Source organism: Xenopus laevis, chromosome 2S, assembly GCF_017654675.1.
Source record: "Xenopus laevis strain J_2021 chromosome 2S, Xenopus_laevis_v10.1, whole genome shotgun sequence".
Classification (NCBI taxonomy): domain Eukaryota; kingdom Metazoa; phylum Chordata; class Amphibia; order Anura; family Pipidae; genus Xenopus; species Xenopus laevis.
Window position 1 is genome coordinate 75,195,220 of NC_054374.1, and position 23,245 is coordinate 75,218,464.

General features: G+C 38.7%; 1 protein-coding gene across 1 annotated transcript in view; it reads right to left on the minus strand.

Moving 5' to 3' along the window:
• Positions 1–23,245, minus strand: part of LOC108709570 — a 29,245-nt gene continuing 6,000 nt past the window's right edge. The window contains exons 2-6 of the mRNA XM_018249545.2: positions 18,828–18,889; positions 15,246–15,437; positions 8,535–8,650; positions 5,408–5,509; positions 1–2,701 (exon numbers count right to left, since the gene is read on the minus strand). Coding sequence (XP_018105034.1) covers positions 2,432–2,701; positions 5,408–5,509; positions 8,535–8,650; positions 15,246–15,437; positions 18,828–18,864 — 717 coding nt within the window. The 5' untranslated portion in view covers positions 18,865–18,889 and the 3' untranslated portion in view covers positions 1–2,431. The remainder of the gene's footprint in view (positions 2,702–5,407; positions 5,510–8,534; positions 8,651–15,245; positions 15,438–18,827; positions 18,890–23,245) is intronic.

Below are 23,245 nucleotides of genomic sequence, written 5' to 3' on the forward strand. Positions count from 1 at the left end.
TATTTATCAATCTTTATTGCAGTTGAAATTGAAGTTGAACATGATTTTCACACATTGTTATAGCGTTTACCCAATACAGTCTCTTAAAGGGGTTGTTTACCTTTAAGTTAACTTTTAGTATGATGTAGAGATTGATGTTCTAAGACAATTTGCAGTTGGTCTTATTTTTGCATTATATATTTTTTTTAATCATTAATTTTTAGTAAAGCAGTTCTCCAGTTTGGAAATTCAGCAGCTATTTGTTTGCTGTGGTCCGAATTACCTTAGCAACCAGGCAGTGGTTTGAATGAGAGAATGGAATATGAATAGGAGATGGTGTAAAGAGAGAGAGAGATAATTAATAAAAAGTAACAATATCAACTAAACTGTAGCCTCACATATAAAGAGTGTTTTGGATGTTGGGATCAGCGACTCCCATTTAAAAACTGGAAAGGCAAATTATTAAAAAAAACTATACAAAAATGAAGACCAATTAAAAACTTGCTTAGAACTAGCCATTCTATAACATACAATAAATGTTTACTTAAAGGAACAGTCCCACCAAAAATTTAAAGTGTATTAAGGTAATTAATATATAATGTACAGCTGCCCTGCAATCTAAAGATCTATGTTTGCTTCTGAAAGACTACTATAGTGTATATAAACAAGCCAGGGAGGCTGCCATTCAAGCTGGAAAAAAGGAGGAAAGGCATACCGTTAGGTTACATAGCAGATAAACTCTGTATAATAGAATGGTATTTTACCAGGCTTATCTGTTATCTGCTATGTACCCTATGCCTTTTTTTCCAACTGGGTTACTGCCCAGTTGTATAAGTGTGAATGAGTTGTACATAACTTTTCAAGCAGCATAGATATGGGTTCCTTTATTACTATAGGTGCACAAGTAAGCTACATAGTCAACCAAACATCAAGTTTAGTCTTGTCAGACCAACAACTGTATTAATAACCAGCATCTGTCAGCTAGCAGGTAATACACTACAATTCATAGTTTCCATACCAGGGTAAAATAATTGAATATCTACTTTTATATTACTGAAGTCTGGAGAAAGCAAAAGATCCATTGAAAGTTAAGTGACACGGAGGGCCACAAAGGTGGAGTAGGTAGGGAATAACAATGCTTTTTTTATCTCATAAAGGGAAAAGTTTTGCTAAAAAGGGGTTGTTCTCTTTTGAGTTAACTTTTTGTTTGATGTAATGAGTGATATTCTCAGACAATTTACAATTGTTTTTCATTATTATTGTTTGTAGTTTTTGAGTGTTCCAATTTGCAATTTCAGCAATCTGATCCAATTACCCTAGCAACCATGCATTGATTTAAATGAGAGACTATGACATGAATAGAAGAGGGCCTGAATTGAAAGATGATTAATACAAAAAAGCAATACCAGATTTTAGAACCCGGGCAGAACTCTCCACTGATTGCTGAGCAATGCAGCCAATCACAGGTCACCATGTCATGGCTATTCACTTCTTATATCACCTGCTACAACCCATGGAGTGGTGAAGATGAAAACGTGGTAGACCTAGATTGAGTGGATGCCATGATGGTCTTCCTCTGGACATTGGCAGAGAATTAGTTCAGTGCCTACCATGGAAAGCAGAGGGATTTCAACTCCCAGAATCCATCGCTTCAACATTGGAAAAGGTTTGGGAGGGGTTAAATGACCTTTTCCTGCCTTTGGGGGTGGGGATGGGAATGCATCTCTGGAAGCCTATCATAATTTTAGATGAAGAACCATTTATGACTGTATTTATAAAATATACATATTTATATATAATGGCAGTTCAGACTATTTTACACAAGCTCAAGTATTTTATTGAATAGTTTTCTAAAAATTTAAATGTTGATGCTTTTGAACTACAGCGTCTTTAGTGTGGTGTAATCTTTGCCTACCATTGGTGAGTGCTGGGGATTTGTTCAGAAACAACAGGGTTGCTGTAAAGATCAGTAATAAAAGAAGCTCACAAAAATATCCTAGCAAATTAGGGTCAGCTGGCAATTATAGTAGGGTAGTTTAAAACATTATACAACATTATTGGTTGTATATGATATATAATGTTATCAGTATAAAATATTCCTTTTCTTGCAGATGCATTTTTTTTAAATATTAGACCTATTTTTCTAACATATTTAAAATATTCCCGAATGGAGTTTTTACACTATACTCATAAAGATGTCTACTTATACTCCCAGCCTACCAGTCAAGTGCCTGTAGTTTAGCAATGCAAAGAGTTGCCAGTGGAATGAAGTTAGCATGACCTCCCAATCATATGACTTGTTTGCATGCGGTGGCCCTTTACTCCCATCACCCTCTTCTGAGAAATCAGTGTGTTATAATAAGCATTAACAAAGATTATGAAGTTCCACAAGCCCTGTATTTTCAGCATCCAATGATGAACTAAATCAATATTTAATAATTTACATGCAATCTTAGAGGGAGGAAAAGAAATGGGAAGTAAAAATCACAAGTAGAGCTAAGGAAAAAAGATTCCCGATGGATCTCCTGCTAATGTCCATGGCTGTATTAAAATGCACTTGGCCATCAAGAATCATACAGCAGCCTGTCTTAATGGCATTGCAGCACTCTTGGAAACAATTTGCATTTGGAATGCTGGCGCAGGAGCTTTTGCTTGTGGCACAGGTGTTGCTACAGCCACCCTCATAGGAGATCGTATTTCCAGAACCCACAACTTTTTGCAGCTGTAAAGCAAATAAACAATAAGATGCATTAATTGTTGTAATTGCCACTAAACATGAAGCCTAGGAACAGACACAGACTTAAAATATGCTAAAATTTTTCTTTTAGAGTGAGATATAGTGTCAGCCATGTGGAGGAGAGTAAATTTTGGGTGGCATATTGCATTTGACATTCCGAGCCTATACAAATACCTTGTACACACTGTAAAACATTTATAGGTATGATGGTATAGTGGAGCGTAGTTGTATTGGGGAGTGAGTGCAATGGTGTGAGACAGGGGGGCTCTGCAGGTGCCCTGTGATTTATATATCACTTTTCATGTCACTGGTAATTAAATTATTGCAATAAATCAGGGCACTGGTGGAACAAATTTTAGATTCAATTTAAAGCAGGCCTGTCACCAACACATAAAAAGTTGCATCATGAAAGTCCTTTGCCAATTAAATCTCCATACCTGTGTTTAAATGGAAACTATCGTAAAAATGAAAATTGAATATAAGCTTTATCATACGGAAATAAGAAACTTTATAAATACAAACAATTAATAATTCTGCATGGTTTCTGAAATAATGAAGTTTATGTTCACTATCCCTCTATCAGCATCTGTTTCTCTTCATTCTGTCTTCATGCAGGAGTCATTGACATAGTCATTGAGATTTAGATCCAATATATCCTATAGGGGGGTGCTCTTTTCAGAGCAGATGAATTAGAACTCACTCAAATAGTACAAACAAAATCTAACTTCTGCACAAATCGTGCATGTAGAGAGACATGATGTCTGGGGATTTTAATTGAGCAAGCTCTAATACATCTTCTAGGCAAAAGGAGCCCCCCCCCTATATATCCATTTGGGTGCCTCTGTACCCACATAGTTTGGTAAATATATGCATATTGGACATGGAACTGTTTAGTAGACTCCTGGCATTCATATTTAGGATGTTTTTGTTGGTACATTATGAAATGTGGGGCATACAATGGGGTAAAATACAAGCTTTGTGGCCATTTTCAGAAATGTCATTAAACATTCTACATTTGGCATGGCTTAGCAGTTTGGTAGTTTGCAGTAGAAAGCCATGGTTACCCATTTTGGATTCATCAGAATGTTTACTTTCCAAAAAGATATAGTTTTCTAGGGTCTCAATACTGTTAGGGGGTCTTATCGCACATAATACACATAACAGGTGTTTATATTTCAACAGCCATGGTGTCAGACGTGAAAATTCATATGCTCTGTTTTCATTTGAGGAACTCTGTATGCCATATAGTTTGGTAAACCAATGTATATTGGGCATCAAACTGTTCAGTGCACCCCTGGAGTTCATATTTAGGATGTTTTGTCTTTGTATCTAATGCTAAGTGGGAAATAAGATGCTAGAAACTGGAAGCTTTGAGGTGATTTTCAGATATTTGATCAAAACCAACTATTTTGGGATAGCATTGCAACTCAGGAGTTTGGAATAGAAAGACATGGTTTAACATTTTTTTATTTGTCTGAATCTGTTCTTTCCAAAAATATATTGTTTTGTCGGGTCAACATTTTTTGTTTGTTTTTACCCCTGCAAAGAATGCTGTAAAGGGGATGATTATTTAGTAGCTGAAGTACTAACTTCATTTTGGGGTCTCTAAACTCCAGAAACTTTTGTAAACCTATGCACAATGTGATTGTGGGCATCACAATGTTCAATGGACCCAGGCATTCATATTTAAGATGTTTTCTCTTGGTGCCTAACGCTATGTGGGAGATAAGATACTAGAAAGTGGAAGCTTGGTGGCGATTTTCAGGTTTTCCATCAAAACTGAAATTTTGGGAAAGCATCAGTTTGGAGAAGAAAGACATGGTACCCATTTTGGATTCAGCTGAATGTGTGCTTTCCAAAAATATATGGCTTGGGGGGGTCGACATATTTTTTTGTGTTTTTCCCCCGAAATAAATACAGCAAATGTGATGATTATTCAGTAGCTGAAGTGACTCCCAGGACAATTTGTATGTGCGAACTTCATTATGGGTCTCTAAATGCCAGATACTTTGGTAAATCTATGCACAATGGGCAGCAAAATGTCCAGTGGACTCCTGGCATTCATATTTAGAATGTTTTTTGGTACCTAATGCTGTGTGGGAGATACAAACCTGTTAAGCGAACATTTTGAGTTGATTTTTCTGAATTTTCATAAATGTTTTTTTAGAAACTGCTACATTCAGAAAAGCTTTGATGTTTGGTACTTTGGAGTAGAAAGACATGGTTACCCATTTTGGAATCAGTAAAATGTGCACTTTTCAAAAATATATGGTTTCCTGTGGTAATGCTAATGTTTCAGGATTTTTTGGTTTTGGAATCTAAAGTATGACATATTCTACTGTATTGCTTTTAAATTCGGTAATTTACTGCTGGAAATTGATCTATAGAAGTCAGAAATATCCATAAAACTATACATATCTGGTATTGGCATTATTGGCGTTCAAGACACTTGAGGCTTTCTAAATCAGTTGACTTTTTGTGCATGAAATAAAATATTTTTTTGGTATAAATCCCTATATATGCAAATATTCAAAAACTCTATGAAATGGATGTGCACAATGAACAAATACAAACAAAAGATAAAATTCCACTGGTCCGAAATAGTTTTTCACCTAATACAGTAATTTCATATACACCAAATTCACCACATCTAAAAATTATCCGTTAAGAGATGATAAAACTTTATTTTACCTCACAGTGGGATATTCCCACCCGACAGGGCTTAACTGTTGCATTTACTTCATTTGCCAAGCAGTTCAATCCGGTACATTTAAACGAACGGCATTTCAGTGCCTGAAGAGAGATACAGAATCAGTGAGCAAATTATCAACAGCATAAAAAAACATGTTATTGAGCATTAACTAAGCCTTGGTGTAGACATTTTCTGGTGTTTTAGTATTTGCATGCATTTGACCAATTCATGACTCATGATCTCATATTGACTCGTGGGTTTGCATAAAAAGTAACAGACACCCCTGTATTCTAACCCTGTGGCCTTGGTGTATATGATGGGCTCTTTCTCTAGGGCCTTTCCTATACACTGGGGTACCAGACAGGGGTGCCCCTTGTCCCCCATTCTATTTAATTTGGCAATTGAACCCTTGGCATTGGCCATTAGAGCTAACCCGGACATTTCTGGTATCACTACTTCTAACATTCAGCATAAGGTTAGTCTTTTTTGCGGACGATCTCACGTTAATTCTCTCTAGACCTTTTAACGTCCCTCCAAAATTTATACAGTTTATTAGATCGATTTGGTGCCGTTTCAGGTTTGAAAATTAATCATGGTAAAACAAAAGATCTTAATCTATCTCTCTCACACCAAGAGGTGAGATTATTACATCTTAATTTCGAATTTGGTTGGCAGCCTCATTATATATCTATATTGGAGGTTAAGCTTACTTGTACTTATGGCACTCTCTATAAGTTTAATAATCCTCCTCTATATAAGAGCTTGTGTTCTACTTTGAGTAATTGGAATCACCACCCTATCTCTTGGGTTGGTCGTATCAACTCCATTAAAATGATAATATTGCCGAAATTGTTATATCTTTTTCGGACTCTCCCGATCCCAATTGTCCAGGAAGACCTGAATAGGTTTAACTCAAAGTTGGGATGCTTTGTTTGGGCTGGGAAACACCCTCGGGTCAGTAGATCCACTATTGGCCTGCTTAAGAACAGTGGGGGCCTGGGGTTTCCTAACCTGTCCTTTTATTATAAAGCTGCCCAACTATCACAAATTCTCACGCTCCATACAACGTTAGATAGCCCCCATTGGGTACAACTTGAGACTTTACTCTGTTCACCTTTTTCACCTTCAGCCTTGGTTTGGTGCCCTTCTAAGACTAGGCCTAAAATAGGTAGCTTTGCTTACAGCATACACTTAAGACTTGGGACAATGTATGTGATCGATTCACCCTGAAATCTTTAATGTTACCGGCTGCCCCTTTGTTTGGAAACCCGTTGTTTCCTCCTGGTCTTCACCACACGGCCTTTAAATGGTGGATTACCCAAGGTATTTTGACCCCTGACCACTTACTTTCTCTGTCTGGCCCATATACCACGCAAGATTTGATTAGTAAATATAACGTTCCTCTATATGAACGATTTAGGGCCTGCCAGCTTTTACATTTTGTTCGTTCTCTATGGGACTCTCCTCAGGAAGGGGTTAGAACGTGTACCTTTTTTGAATTTTGGTGTTGTAAAGCCCCTAAAGCATGGAAAGTAGTCTTACTTCTCTACAGTAATTTCCTTAAACTTACAGATTGTCAACATCTCACCTATGTACAGGCATGGCACAAGGATATGGACTATCATATGAGTCTTGATGAATGGGAATCAATATGGATTAATGTAAGATCCTATTTTATTGGAAGCCAACAATAAGGTTTTGTTTCGCTGGTATTTGGTTCCTGCTCGAATAGCACAATTTTCCCCTACGGCATCAGATAGATGTTTTAGGGGCTGCGGCCAAAAGGGGACCATGTTTCATGTATGGTGGCAATGTCCCATAGCTCTAAAATACTGGACTAGGATCTATAATATGATTTTTTCAATTTTCAATATTTCCATCCCTAAACATCCTAGTACAGCCCTTTTGTGTAAGAAGCCAGATTCATTAACACGTAGTCAATTTCAATTAGTTCTTTCAATTATGACTGCCGCGAAACAGACAATTGCAAAATCATGGAAAACAAATTTCCTTTGTCGCTACCAAAATCAAAATTGACTGGATTATGGGTCAAGAGAAACTATCCAGTATCTTATTGGACTCCCACCAAAATTTTTTGCGGGTTTGGTCTCCTTGGCTGGCGTATAGGTATGGGGCTGACGCTCCAGTAGCTTTTTTGAGTATTTAAGTACTACTTTACCTTGTTGCTCCTTTAAGTATATGAATCTTGTAATTTCAATACTAGGTTTTGTAATTTTTTAAGTGTGACGTTTCTTGAGTGTTTCTATCATGAAACGTTTGATGCTTACAGTTTATAGTAATACTAGGTTATGATGGGATTTGTATGGGAAAGAATTGGTGTTATGCTATTCCCTGTATGCTTCCTGTACTTTCTGACCAATGTCATACCTGTATTGCACTGCATTTCTTTTTGTTGTAACCAATAAAAATATTGAAATATAAAAGTAACAGACACCAACACTAGGGGGCACATTTACAAAGCTCGAGTGAAGGATTCGAATAAAAAAAACTTCGAATTTCGAAGTGTTTTTTTGGCTACTTCGACCAACGAATGGGCTAGTTCGACCTTCGACTACGACTACGAATCGAACGATTCGAACTATAAATCGTTCGACTATTCGATCGTTCGATAATCGAAGTACTGTCTCTTTAAGAAAAACTTCGACCCCCTAGTTCGGCAGCTAAAAGCTACCGAACTCAATGTTAGCCTATGGGAAAGGTCCCCATAGGCTTGCCTATGTTTTTTTGATCGAAGGATATTCGTTCGATCGTTGTATTAAAATCCTTCGAATCGTTCGATCGAAGTATTATCGCTAAATCGTTCGACTTCGATATTCGAAGTCGAACGATTTTAGTTCCTGGTCGAATATCGAGGGTTAATTAACCATCGATATTCGACCCTTAGTAAATGTGCCCCTAAATACAGTAAAAAAATGGTCAGGAAGTTTTTGTTATGCGTTCATTGATGGTCTTGCCTGCTGTGGGTACAGATCCACAGGGCAGAATTAGATTAAGTAAACCATGTATTTTGGGGTGGTAAAATAAATCTGAAAAAGGCATTGCACAGGACAAATGCACTAATGACTGTGGGTACAGAGAAACCTGCATTAAAAAAAAACTACTTACACTGTATGCAATAGTGGTTGCAGTGGTTGTAGTTGCTATGGTGGTCATGGCCACAGATGTACTTGCAGGGGGAATAACTGTTGCTCCCATTGATGTTGTGTCCATGCTACTGGAATCTGGAAAATATAAATGTAAGTTATCTTTGCTGAAGGAACTAACGTAATTCATGTAGCAATTACCTTTGCTTTTCCAATGAGACTGTACTTATTATAGAGAGAGCCTGGTAAATAGAGCCCCCCATTTACCCAGATAGCATATATACCTGCATATATTCTTTTATTATTTATTGGATATACTACATTTAAAAAAAAAAAATTAAACACTTTTTTTGTTTACTAAGGATTTGGCTACAAAGTATCAATGGTCCCAGCCATTAATACTGTTGGTTATATGGATATTACCAAAACCCACGTAAATCCATCAATCTTAGGGGCCGTTTTCCTGGTGGGAATTGCAATATGTGTGACAAAATGCAAAGAACCGCCACATTCACTGACCGGTTTGGCCACCACATAAACAGCTATATAAATTGCAAAACCACAGGGGTAATCTACTGTTTGGAATGCCCATGTAGCAAAAGAAACGTGGGAATGACAACACAAATGTTAAAATGCAGAATACAACAGCAGCTCAATTCGTAACACTGATAAAGCCAATAAAACTGAAAAACCCCTATCTACAGTAGCATGTCATTTTAAAAATTTTCATAACATGAACTCGACAAATTTAAAATTGTAGGCCATTGAAAAAATCTATTTAGGCATCAGAGGGGGCAATTTAGAGCAGGAATTGCTTAAACGGGAACGTTTTTGGATTTTCAAATTAAATACTGTTTCACCCAGAGGAATCAATGAAAATATATTGTTTCATGCCTTTATATAAACTAGTGAACATATATTCCCTTTTTTTAGGCCAATTTTAAAATGATATACTGAGTTGACATTCACAAAAGGGGCTTCCTCATTCAGAGATACCCATTCTTAATAGAAATTGGTTCAATAGAATATATAGGGTTAAATGAGGAGGAGCCCGAGTACTGACATCATAAGTCAATCTAGAATGACGCCCTGATGTAACACAGAAGCACCTTACTGTACGCAGGCGAAAATACGTCTCGGCGTCATACCGATGCGCATATTCTCACGGGAATTCCTTGAACATGGAAGCACTTAAAAAACATGCGGGCAAGAGCGCACGTCATTTGCCTTGATAAAGCTTATTAGCGTCGGCAGAGCCTTCCTTTGAAATTGATTTTATACAAATCTTGATTCTTTTAACTGCTTAACTAATTTGTAATACTGAATGCGTACAGCCTTGTCCATAACCTCATTTAACCTCTCTGATTCTCTGTTATTTCTTTGGCACTGGAGGATTTGTGTTTTTTTAGGGAAGTTTAGCTCTTTAATTGAGATAGATAAAGTAACCAAGAGACCACAGTCCCCAGTGTACTACTTTCTCCCCGTGTGGTGTCCCAGGGCATAAAAAATAACCAGGTAGCAGTTTTTGGGACTTCTCCACCTCTACACTATTTTCCTTTTCCTACTTAATTTCTTTAAATGATGGTTTTGGACTTATTTAATTAACCTTTTAATGAATGAATTACCTCTCGTATATATGATATTAGCACTAGCACTTGTAGAATATTATTAACTTTGAACCACAAGCAGTCTGAGGGGTCCGTTTACTAAAGTGCGTTAAAAATATTCTCACAATATATAGACAGAATTTTCGCCAAATATGTTATCGCCAGTTTACTAACCTGCGGTAAATATAAATTTGCGAATTTTCTTGCGCAAGAATAATTGTTCGCCAGTTATCGCATTCGCTGAAAATAACGCTACGTACACATTAACCGCATGATTTACTAAACAGCGAAATATGCTAAAGACAAAATTAACGCCAGAATATTCGCAAACTTTTAGCGCCACCTATGTAGTGGCGTACAAGTATTTTTTTCGCCAGAAAATTCTCAAGGGGCAGGAAATATCCCATAATACTGTTTTTTTTACCCATCATTCTTTGCTGACAGGAGAGAGATCTGTAGCTATTGCTGACAGGATGTTTTGGCTTCTGCTTCTATCTGTTGCAAAAGCAGCAGTTTCAGCTCAGAGTTGTATTATTGGCAGCGGCATCACAGTCCAAGGATTCGTCAGCCTCTACACTTTTTTGGTTTCATTGTGATTGGCTACATTAAACTGTGCATTTCTATGAAGCAAAGAGATTGACTGGTATGATTTCTTGTTCATATGATTCTATTGGCAGAAGGGTTAATATGATGCAGACATGTTTGATTGGTGTTACTCTGGTGATGTTGTTGGATGGTATAATCATCAGTCAATAAAGTTTATGAGTTTTGAAGATGCATTTCTGGCCATAAATGTCACAGTAAAAATTGCCATAATAACCGCCATAAAACAAGACTATTTTATAGCATAAATATTCGCAAAAACTTAATTTTTCGCCAGAAAATTCGCAACTCGTATCGTATAACAAATTTATGGATTAATTGATTAGTTCATTGTATAATATATAAAACTTACATAATTAATTATGATTCCTTACAATCAACATCTTTAGAGAGTGTGAGGGTTTACTATCTTTCTCTCCTTTTTCTCAAATAATTGACATTAGTAATTTACACCTCCCCCTCTCTGAGAGGTAATAATATTGTAAATCTAAAAGACAGCTTTTTCTATTTTTTCAATAAATGGACACAGGTACCACAATTGTTCTATATCATCACCCCTATAATTTCTCTATCTGCAATTAAAAGAAAATCTTTAAACAAGCCATCAACTGACCTCTTGTGTCCAGAACAGGTTTGCTCCTGTCATGAGGCAAGGTGAGAACCTTGCCTCAGGCGTCAGTGAGTGGGCAGTTACAAGGGCCAGCAAAAAGCTGCCTACCAGGGGAGTAGGGGGTGCAATTGGACCAGGGCCCACACCCCCACAGGGCCCTCTGGCAGATGACGCCACCCTGTAGCCGGGTGCAGTTGGCTGCAGCCGCAAAGAAAATTGGCGTGGGGGGGGGCGGCTGCACGGCTGCATGGCCCGCACCAGGGCCCGCCCCCCACCTAGTTACGTTATTGCCACCTCAACTGTAGACTGTGGCTAGACTGGAGCATAAAAATAATGCATAGAACCAAATTAAGCAGCTCTGTTATAGGAGAAATGAATGGCCATTTACTTTGACCCGGACACAAGTGCTAGTGCACTAAGGGGCACTAGAATTCTCATTTAAAAACACGTGCCTGCGCTCTCCGCCTAGTGCCTTATTTGAAACTAGGTACAGAGTAAAATAAAACCGTTTGGTAATGCACAGTGGTGTTGGGCAAGGCAGCCATGTATTTAAAGATTTCCAGGCATGGTTATTTGCAGGGAAGGAACTAGGGGTAGGCAGAAGAGGCACCTGCCTAGGGCACAATCACAAGGGGGCGCTTGGTAGGTACCTATTAAGTGTATTGCCGCCTACCCCTATTCTGTGTTTGCTACACCTCTGTAGCGCTCCCCTCCCTCCTTTAACCCGTCACCCCCTCCACCCAGTCACCTCCTCCCATCTTCGTCACTCCCCTCCCTCCTCCTCCCCATCAACCCCTTCCTCCTCCCCTATCCGTCACTCCAATCCCCTTCCTCCTCCTCCATGTCACCCCCTCCCTCCTCCCCTCTCTGTCACTCACCTCCCTCCTCCTCTCTCCGTCACGCTCCTCCCTCCCCTCTGCTACTGCGCTAGCATTTATTCATTTGAATGCACACGCGTTTGCACGTGCAAATGCCCTCAGGCGCACATAGACAGGGGGATATCGGGCTGGCCCTGGTTATTTGCCATTCCTGGTAAAGTGCCACCTGAGGCAAGGTTCTTACTTTTCCTTATTGTAAAAACATCCCTAGGAATTAGAGTGCTGTCTGGCTTCAAACCATAAAATGGCTTTACATACCATGTGGCTCAGCTATAATTGTTAGCTTTTTAGACCATGCCCTAACCACCATCCCTTTTACAGTATTTCTATTTCATCAGTAATAAATAATGGAGGTTATCCACAAAATGGCATCATCATAATGCTGTCGTTTAGCACTCCCTTTATAGAACTTGAATGCTTCAAATGACATAAAGCAGGGCTGTCCAACTTGCGGCCCGCAGTCCACATGCGGCCCGCTGCCCTCTCTTTGTGGCTCTCCACATGCGGTGGCTGCTTACCATGTGTAAGATTTAATAGTTATCACTACAGAGAGTAACTGGCCCCTGCATTGTTTAAACCTCAAATTCAGATTGTAATCCCCTATATTGTTCACACATATAATCTGCATTGTTCAAACCTCTGACACCTCTATTGTTCCCATCCTAAAACCCTGTACTGTTCACACCTGAGACCCAGACTGCAACTGCCCACATTTTATTTTAAATGCTAATGTGTCACTGTATGTAGTACATTTTAGTGTCATCCTGATGGGGTTCCCTGTCTCCTGCTCTGTTCTGCCCTATGCCCCCTGTGTGCACCATTCTCTGCCGGCCCTATGCCACCTGTGTGTGTCATTCTCTGCCTGCCCTCTGCTCCCTGTGGGTGCCAAACTCTGCCTGCCCTATGCTCCCTGTGTGTGCCATGCTCTGCATGCCCCATGCTCCCTGGGTGTGCCATACTCTCCCTGCCCTATTCTCCTTGGGTGTGCCAAACTCTGCCATCCCTATTTTCCATGGGTGTGCCATACTCTGCCTGCTCTATGCTCTGTGTGTGACATACTTTGCCTGCCCTATGCTCCCTGTGTGTGCCATGCTCTGCCTGCCCTATGCTCCCTGTGTGTGCCATGCTCTGCCTGCCCTATGCTCCCTGTGTGTGCCATGCTCTGCCTGCCCTATGCTCCCTGTGTATGCCATGCTCTGCCTGGGGTTCCTTGTTGATAAATGCAAGGTGCACTTTATATAAATGCAAGTTATACACTAAGTGGCAGTGTGTTGGGGTTTCCTTAAAGAAGGATCTAGGGTTTTTTGTAGTGTAGTTTTGGCACCAGTTTATAAGAAGGATATAAGTGAGCTGGAGAGAGTACAGAGACTTGCAACTAAATTGGTTATAGGGATGGAAGACTTAAATCATGAGGGATGATTGTCAAGGTTGCGGTTGTTTTCTCTGGAGAACTGGGTAAATAGATAGGCAGTGCAAAATAAAAAAATGTTTCTAATATAGTTAGTTAAGCAAAAATGTAATGTAAGGCAAGAGTGACTGGATGTCTAACAGAACAGAACACTACTTCCTGCTTTTCAGCTCTCTTGGTTTCCACTGACTGGTTCTCTGGTGATCAAGTAGTAACCAATCAGTGTCTTGAGGAGAGAGGGCCACATGGGTCATAATCTGATCAGTGTGCTGAGGATCAATTGCAAACTCATTGAACAGTTATGTCCCATGAGGCCCCCCTTAAAGTCACTGACTAACAGAGTTAGAGAGCTGAAAAGCAGAAAGTAGTGTTCCGTCACTCCAGCCTTTATACATTACATTTTTGCCTAACTAACTACATTAGAAACATTTTTTAGAAACATTTTGCACAGCCTATCTACAGTATTAATCCAGTTTTTATTTTTACACTGAACTGTTCCTTTAAGAGGGGCTTGGGTGATTTCTTGGATAAGCATATATCCAAGGCTATAGTGATATTTAGATTTATTGGGTGTGTTTAGGCATGTGTGCTGGGTTTCATTTGGAGGGGTTGAACTTAATGGACTGGTATTTTTTCAATCCAACTTAACTATGTAACTATTAAATTTTATATCCCTATTAAATATATATATATAAACATTTCTAATTAGAAAAAAATGGAACCCTTCTGGTTCCTACTGTGAAGTAATTTTATTGTTCATCCAGACAAGGTACCAGGTATAACACCATTAATTATAGAAACAAAATTACACATCAAATTATGGGATGACCATTTCCCATAGACTTCATTTTATCAAATAATCCAAATTTTAAAAAATAAATTTCCTTTTTCTTTGTAATAATAAAATAATACCTTGTAATAAGATATAATTAATCCTTATTGGATGCAAAACCAACCTATTGGGTATATTTAATGTTTAAATTATTTTCTAGTAGACTTAAAGTGTGAAAATCCAAATTATTGAAAGATCTGTTAAAAACTCCAGGTCCAGAGCATTCTGTGTAACAGGTGTACTATGTAATATGTTGGAAGGTATGATGTTAGTCTTACATTCTTATGGCACATTAAAGGAACGATCAATCACAGAACAAACAAAGAAAAGCAGAACACCAAATCTAAGCCAAAACACTTTCTCAAATATTAAATATAAGAACATTTTTTGAAGCTGTGCCATGATAGGATCCTTTGTAATGTACAGATTGTAACGTCTGACAGAACCCAGAATAGATGCTAAGTAGGGTTGCCACCTGTCCAGTTTCACCCCGACAGCCTGGTTTTTGTAAGGACGGTCCGGGTGAAAACTGGCTGTCCAGATTTCCAAATTAGGAAATCTGGACAAGACATTGAAGTTAATGATGGTTTTCAGCCAATTACTGATAATCAAGTCATCAGTCCTGGCCAGACGTAATCAGCCCCTCCCCCCAACACAATCAGCCCCTACATCACCATCCCGCCCCCTAACGTCACTGGCACACCCTGACGTCATCCACTCAACCCCCCTGCCCAGAAGCGGATGCGGGTAATGCTACACAGATGTGCTTACATTAAGGAAAGAGAAAAGTAATACCTGTTTCATGTTTAGTGCTTGGGTTCTCTGAAGTATCAGTTGGTGCTGGGCTAGAATCAGTAGATTTTGGGCTAGGTCCAGTAACTGACGTCATGGCAGAGACTCCTATAGAAGAACTCAAAGAAGTGGTAGTGTCTATTGATAAGACTTCTGGTATCATTGCAGAATGCAGAATCGATAATAACAGGCCTACTGTAAAAAAAAAAATTGAGACATTGTTAATTTAGTGTTTCGCACTAAGGCATCCTTTTGAGGTCGCCTGGAGACTGACCATACATTAGGAGAGTGTGTGTGTACGAGAGAGTGTGTGTGTGTTGTCCAATTACATTTTATTTAACTCAGGTCTCCTCCTGCCTGTACAGTCTCTACTTGGATGTTACAACGCTACCTTAAATTAAACCTCTCTAAAACTGAAATGGTTCTCTTTCCTCTAACTACTACCCATAATATCCCAGAAGTATCTTTCATAGCTAACAATTCCACCATCACCCCATCTTCCCAGGTCTAGTGCCCTGGAGTTACCCTAGATTCTGCCCTGTCCCTAACTCCTCAATCCAGTCACTTATTAAATCATGTAACTTTCACCTAAGGAACATAACCAAAATACGATCATTTATAACCCAAGACACCGCCCGCCAACATTCTTATTCACTCTCTCATCATATCACGTCTAGACTACTGTAACTCTCTATTAATTGCCCTTCCCTGCTAGAGACTGTCACCTCTCCATTCCATAATGACCAGTGCTACCAGGCTTATACACCTCAGCAACCGCTCCTCTTCTGCCATGCCAATCCCTGCACTGGCTTCCTCTACCTTTCAGAATAAATTTCTAATTAATGACCCTAACATTCAAAGCACTTTATAACTCTGCCCCAACCTGCATCTCTGATACTCTCCCAACAGCTTATTATGATCCTGTACTGACCTGCTCCTCAACACTCATTACACCCTTACATTCAAGACTTTGCAAGTGCTGCACCCCTCCTCTGGAATTCTCTCTCCCGGTCTGTCTGACTTTCTCCCAACCTTTCTGCTTTTGAAAATATCTCAAAAACACACTTTTTTAGATAGCCTACCCTCTGTTTAGCTACCAATTTCTGATCTTTCCCAGTCCCACACCTTATGTTTCACTCCCTTCCCATTTAGATTGCAAGCTCTTTTGCCAAGGAACCATACTCAGCTTTTGTACCAGTATTGGTCATGATGCATGTAGCTCTGTATGCTCTACGTATGTAATTCATGAGATTTCTTTGTATAAACACATTTATCTTACAGCGCTGCGCAATATGTTGGCGCTCTAAAAATACATGTTAATAAAAATGATATAGTGGGTGATGTGATGTGTCTGGCATTACATATGGGAAAGTACCCATACTTTTAAATAAAATAATAAAATAAGACTAATTTAGGGCACCTGCTGATAGCAACTAATCAGAAATTACTTTGGCTGGATACTGTATATTGGTAAGTACACCTGTACTGATAAGTACAGAGGAGGAATCCTGTGTTCATATTGATATTTTGAAATAAGGGAATTTTATCTTATTTTATCTTATATTATTTAAAGTTTTTGGTGTGGGAATATGCATATGACAATGAATAAGAAGTGCTAGCAGTGCCATAGCATGGTGCTACAGTCCACAGACATCAGTCTTTGCAGAGCAGAAGCGCAAAGACTATGAGTAGTGTCCACTAGTGACTTGGAGAGGGGAGAAAGTTATTTTGGCCCTGATCAGCTTTTAATTGGCTGTTTCACAAAAAAACCCAGTATGCCTGTGTAAGTACCTTGCAATGCTAATACTTTTTATCACCCTCTTTCTATAATTTTTACTGATAATTTACACCTTAGGGACTCAGCATAGTTATTGCCATCATGTTCCTGAGGGCATTAATTACCCAACCCATAGTGTTCGTACACAGTCTACTGGGACAATTATGACAAACTGCTGCAGGTCACTATTTTGCAACTGAACTTTTTGCAAGCTAAAAATGGTTTTGATTTAGATGAAAAAAATAATTTTAAACTGAAAATATTATTTGTGGGAGATCACTGTGCTAGTCTATATAATTGAAAGATTGTCAACTAATTCAGTTGACGGAAAACTATGCTATTAGCTACCTGTATATTACTAGCACATCAGAGAAACTATTTCATCTTTTGTGGCCCAGCACCAGATTCGCTCTTGCAACCCAGATATTTACCATTTATAAATTGTGTATAAATTGAATCATGTGAGGATACCCAAACCTAGTCCTTGGCATGTAACCAGTTATTTTTTCCTTCATTAGGAGCCTGAAGTGACAAAGTGAGATTTCAAGAGTGCTCACAAAGAAGCCAAATATCAACAGCAAACAGAGGCTAGAGTTCAGTGTATAGTAGAGGAACCAAGTCAGGTCTAAGTCAAACAATAATAGCAGTAGTAATTAAAGAAGAGTGTACTTTATCCTTTTGGTAGAGTTTTGCCGAAAAATTTGTGTTTTGGCCAACAGTGATTTTTTTTAATCCATGTTAGAATGGGGTCTGTTTTATAGGAAAAAATGTGGCTGAAAGTATTGCTGATTGTTTCACTGGTGATTCTTGCATTAAAATTGAAGCATCAAAGCAAATGTTGTTGCCAAATGCAAAATATCAATCGAAGGGAGCAGAAAGCCTGCACTAAACCTTGTGCACCATCCAGACCAGCCTGACAAAAACCTCTTAACCCTAATGTAATTTCGCAAACTAACCCAATGCATTTCACAAATTTTCCAGTGAAGCAAAGTGAGATAAATTTGCACCACATTAACCCTGAACAATAATGTCAAGGGTCAAGTCAGAGAGTAGTCAGAATACAGAGCAAGGGCAGCTATGAGTACAGATCTACAAGGTCATCTAAGGCAAGACTGAATACAGGACATCAAGCCTACAAGATTTGGTGCAGCTGTTAGTTGACCTTAAATCTAATATTGATTCTAAACTTTATATATTGCCTTGGTAATTGTGGGCCTCATTTAGCTTCACCTGTTTTATTATTAATGTACATAGTTTAGGACTATAGTCAGAATATACAGTACTATATTGTTTTTGTAATCTTTATTCATTAGACATAAGAAGGGCCTGACGATTATGTTTTTGTAGGAGGAAAAGGAGGCCTCTTTTACAAAACCTTTTCCTTCAGACTGCACCCTGACCTAAAGTGCAGCTCAATGTGCTTATAGATTAAATTGTCAAGATTTGTATCTCATTGTTGCCTTGTACCCAATAGTGTTGTGCAGCCCTTACAGGCCAATGCTTCAGATACAGCTACTAATCGCCTGGGACTTAAGCAGTGCAATGATGCATTTAGTGCACTAGTACATCCAAGTGCAACTCATGCATTTTATGCACAAAATAAATGGACAAGGAAGTTATTCTGCATGAATGTGTTTTAGGGGATGGTATAAAATGCTTTTCTTTATACCCTTGTGGATAACATAATAGTGGCTAACTGATTAGTGAGCTGCAATGTGCACTTAATGGGCCTTATATATTATAATTGTTACAGATGAAATGAAGAATGGTTGGTTAGTTACAAAAGTTTGGGCCTATGATATATTTACCTGGAAGCAGATATAACTTGCAACTTTTGTCTTTCATTCTGGGATGTTAATGCCAGACAAACCTAAAAAAAAAAGCATACACATTCTATTATTAGGATGGTATTGTATTTTTTATTTTCTCCTAACACTGATATAAGACTTCTCATACTCTTCTCATATTTGTGCTCATAGTTCTGCTGATTTCATTAGGATGGCAGGGGGACATTTTGTTACATCTGTATTTTTACCCTGTGACAGACTACTGGTGTGTCTGCATTTTACAATAGTTTTGTCTAATAGAATAAGAGTACCTTTCACCACTAATGGAATCCCTTAGTTTTACAAGTGGCATAACTTCACTAGCGAAAGAGATAAACTCTAGCGGTACTTCGCTCCCTGACGCCTGGCGAAGTTGCGCTCTGGTGAATGGACGTAACTACGCAAACTCACTAAGATGCGGATTTTTCTGAACATTACCTCTTGTGCCAGACTTTACTTTGCCACCTCAGACCAGGCGAAATGCAATAGAGTAGATAGGACTGCCTAAAAAAAATAGTCCCAAAAAACGCTGGCGTCTTTTCCTTTTTCAGGGTGAGAGGCTGAAAAATAGCGTTACATTTTTTTGGGGTAACCTGCTTCCACCCCATTTCCTAACATATGGCACATAAGCTATACACTGGGCACATGAGTAAAGCAATATAACAACTTTATTTTATTAAGGTTTCCCTGGCTTGTGTAGTTCACTGCAAGATATACGTCCATTCAACTTTAACTTCCCGTCGTATGCAAATGAGGTAACGCTAGTGCAACTTCGCTTTGCTTGCCGCAGTAATGCTAGTGCAACTTTGCCAGTGTTCGGCGCCCTGGAGGCAACTTCAGATTTTAGTGAATTGTTCTTGCGAATTTCCGCCTGGCGAAGTGTTGGGATGTGAGCGAAGCCATCGCTGGCAAATTTTCGGAGGCTAGTAAATTTGCCCCCTTGTATTTGTGTTCTTACAGAAATGGCATAAACATTATAAAATATTTTGTAGCATATGTTACATTTTGTACAAAGTTCTTATGATAAGAAGACATCCAGGGCAGTCATGTTATTTTATCACTAAAATGTCAAATCTATCTATGGACTATTTTCCACAAAATAATTTAGACCATCTGCTTTGGCTGAACACCAACAGACATATTTTCTCAGAGCAGGGCTATGTCCCCATGGAATTAAAGAAAGGTCGGCAAGCACTCCTATGACTACGTATCGTTTTGATACGAAACGCGTCAGGATCCCATGCTTTTAACTTACTGAAGTAAAGTTGTCTTTTATCACACGGAGTGCTTGCCGACCTTTCTTCAATTCCTCATTCACCCTCTGCTACAGGTTCGGGGTGATTCACCGGTAGGGTTGCCACCTGGTCGGTATTTTTCCGGCCTGGTCGGTAAAAATTATGGTTGATCCCAATGTTATTGATAAGGAAAAAAGAAATATATATAGGACGGACGGTATTTTTTTCCAGAAAAGGTGGCAACCCTATTCACCGGGCCACTCGACACACTTGGTGAGTGCATTTCCCTATAAGCTTAAGTGATGTTGAGGAGCGGGTTTTAATACAAGTGTGGGAACTGGGGTTTCTTACACCCGGGTCAAAAGTTTTTCAGGGTGAGCTCATAAGGTTTTGAAGCTCTTGCCGCAGTGTCACTTGTAATAATATCTTTTTAGATTAAATATTGTACCTTTAATATTCCCGTAGTTAGAGACAACGTTTAAGATTTGAGCTGCAATTCTATTGTATGCTATGTCCCCATGGACCTGTTCCCTTTGGTTTATCATTAGGCAGTCTGTGATCCTAGCGACACTACCATGGTTACTACTAATAACACACACAATAATAATAGCCCCCAAGAGACATAAGATGCTGCCCTGTTGGAAAGGTGAGTTATTGTTACCTTGTTTGTTAATTATAAACACTTAATTATGACACCAGGCAATCTGCTGTATGAATCAAACAAATACATATTTATCTCCGGGGATCATTGTGCGGAAAAATCCAATTAACCTTTTAAGTGCCACCAACCACAGAATGTACAATGCATGCATAAAAGTACTATTGTGCAGATACTGGACTTTTTAATTCAGGTTTCACTTTTATCTGTGCTCTACTGTGTGTTTAACAACAAGATGCAACTTGGCAAGATCAAGGGAGCCTGTCAGGAGAACAACTTAACACTGTGGTTTATACCCTTTTCAATAATTCAACCCTAAACTCCCAGTATGACTTTTTATCACATGAAAGAATAGTAATATATTGCACATTAAGTTAGGCTGAAAAAGACACACGTCCATCAAGTTCAACCTTTTATGCCTAACTGCTAGTTGATTCAGAGGAAGGCAAAAAAAAAAAAAAAAACCTCCTAAAGCCTCTCCAATTTACCTTATTTCCCTGATTGGTTTCTGGTACTAATTACTATTTGTGATTTGTGTATTTTCTCACTTTCTAAAATACCACCCAATACATTCTTGAGGCTACCTAATGTATCAACCAGAATGATAGATACAACTTCACAACTCTCACTGTAAAACAAAAAAACCCGTTTTGAGTATTTCGATAGCAGAGAACCGAACCTGGTTAGGGTGAGATCGGCTAAAAGGAGCCAAAAAGCATTTCACATGCAAGGCATGCAAGAACTTTTTGGCTCCTTTTAGCCCATTTCACCATAACCAGGTTCACTTCTCTGTTTTGCTAATCCAAAAAGTCCTACCCACTCAGAAGCCATGTTCCAGTATCTTGCACTGATGAGATTTAACAAGATTAAAACAGGCTGTCTGCAAGTTTGGATATATGGATTTGAACCGGCTGTATCTATGCAATAAAACCAACGGTTCCGGATGCATAGTTGGCCAGACGGAGATAAAGGAATGATTAGCATGTCTCCACCCATAATGCCTCATGTGAGAGTTAAACTCTTAGGCAAGATAATACCTTCTGTCTTCAGAAGGCTTTACGCTAAATAAAACTTCCTTTTTTCTAATCGGATATGGGTGCCAACGCATCAGTTGGACCTACTGGTAAATAAAGAATAAAGCATTAGAGAGTTTATTATATGGTCCTCTTATATATTTATACATAGTTATCATATTCCCCCCCCTTAACAACCTCTTCTCCAGTGTAAGCAACCCCAACTTGGCCAGTCTTTCTTGTTAACTGAGACTTTCATAAGTCCATGACATATGAAAGGATGTTTCAGTATGTCAACTTATTCTGTTACCTATATTGTATCTTATGGGCTCACCAAAACCCAATAATTGGCTAACATTGTCCATATCAGGCCCAGACTGGCAATCCGTAGAGTCTGGCAAATGCCAGAGGGGTTTCTGTAAGATGCCATAGATAGTCACTATTTATTGGGCTGGTGGGGGCCATTTTGGGTATCCGTGTACTTGAAATGCCATGGCCTATTTTGAATCGGCATAGTACACATGCATCCTTTGTACATAGTTGTGAGTATACATGTGGGCTTTATGTATTACCCCCCCAGCCAAGTTTCTCCCAACCAGCCCTAGTTTATGTCACTTTAGTCCATCTATAATTCCACATATCAAAACTCACTCCCCCCTCCCCTTCCCCTCAGTCTCATTGAGTGGTTGTTATGTGTTTCTGCCAGATGCAAATTTGCACAGTATTTGTAATGAGCATGACCATTTCCGCAGAAATCAGTTCTGATAATGTGCCCCAAGCAAGTAGTTCCAGCTACAAGCTCTAGCTCCCTTAACTTTTGTTCAGGTTGCATAGCACTAGTAGAAACAAAACAAGAATTAAATAATTAATCCCATGGGACAGAATCAGAAAACTATCTCACCACTTATAATAAACAAAAGAACTGTAATTTACTGATAGATAATTAAAATAAGTAGAGTAAAATAAAACATTTTATTGTTATTATTCATAACACGTATTTATAAAGCCCCAACATATTCCATAGCATTATCCTTAGAACATACAGATCACATACACAATTCAACCTATAACGAATACAATCATGGCTAAAAAAAGGTAAAAAGTAAGTATCCCTTAAAATTATGAAGACATGGCTGAAATTAGAGAAGTTGCAGCTGGTAACATAATAGAGTCTGCCTCCATCTGAATAGGTGAAATTTCAAAAATCAGTCCAACCTCTATGACTCAGGCTGTTGCTCAGCTTTACTTCTCTTTATCCCCAGGCAGATTTTAGGACTGAACATTTTTAGCACTCAGTACACAATATAATATTTAATTTGTCATATACAATGTATTTAGCTTGACTAGGGATTGATTAAGTTGTCACCATAGACACAAAGAAAAATAATAATATGAGAGAGACTCATTATATGACTTATTTGTGTGTTGTTTAAGCCATATTTTGCTCTCATATTTTAACAATGAATACATTTTTTTAGTTATGGCCTGTTTCCA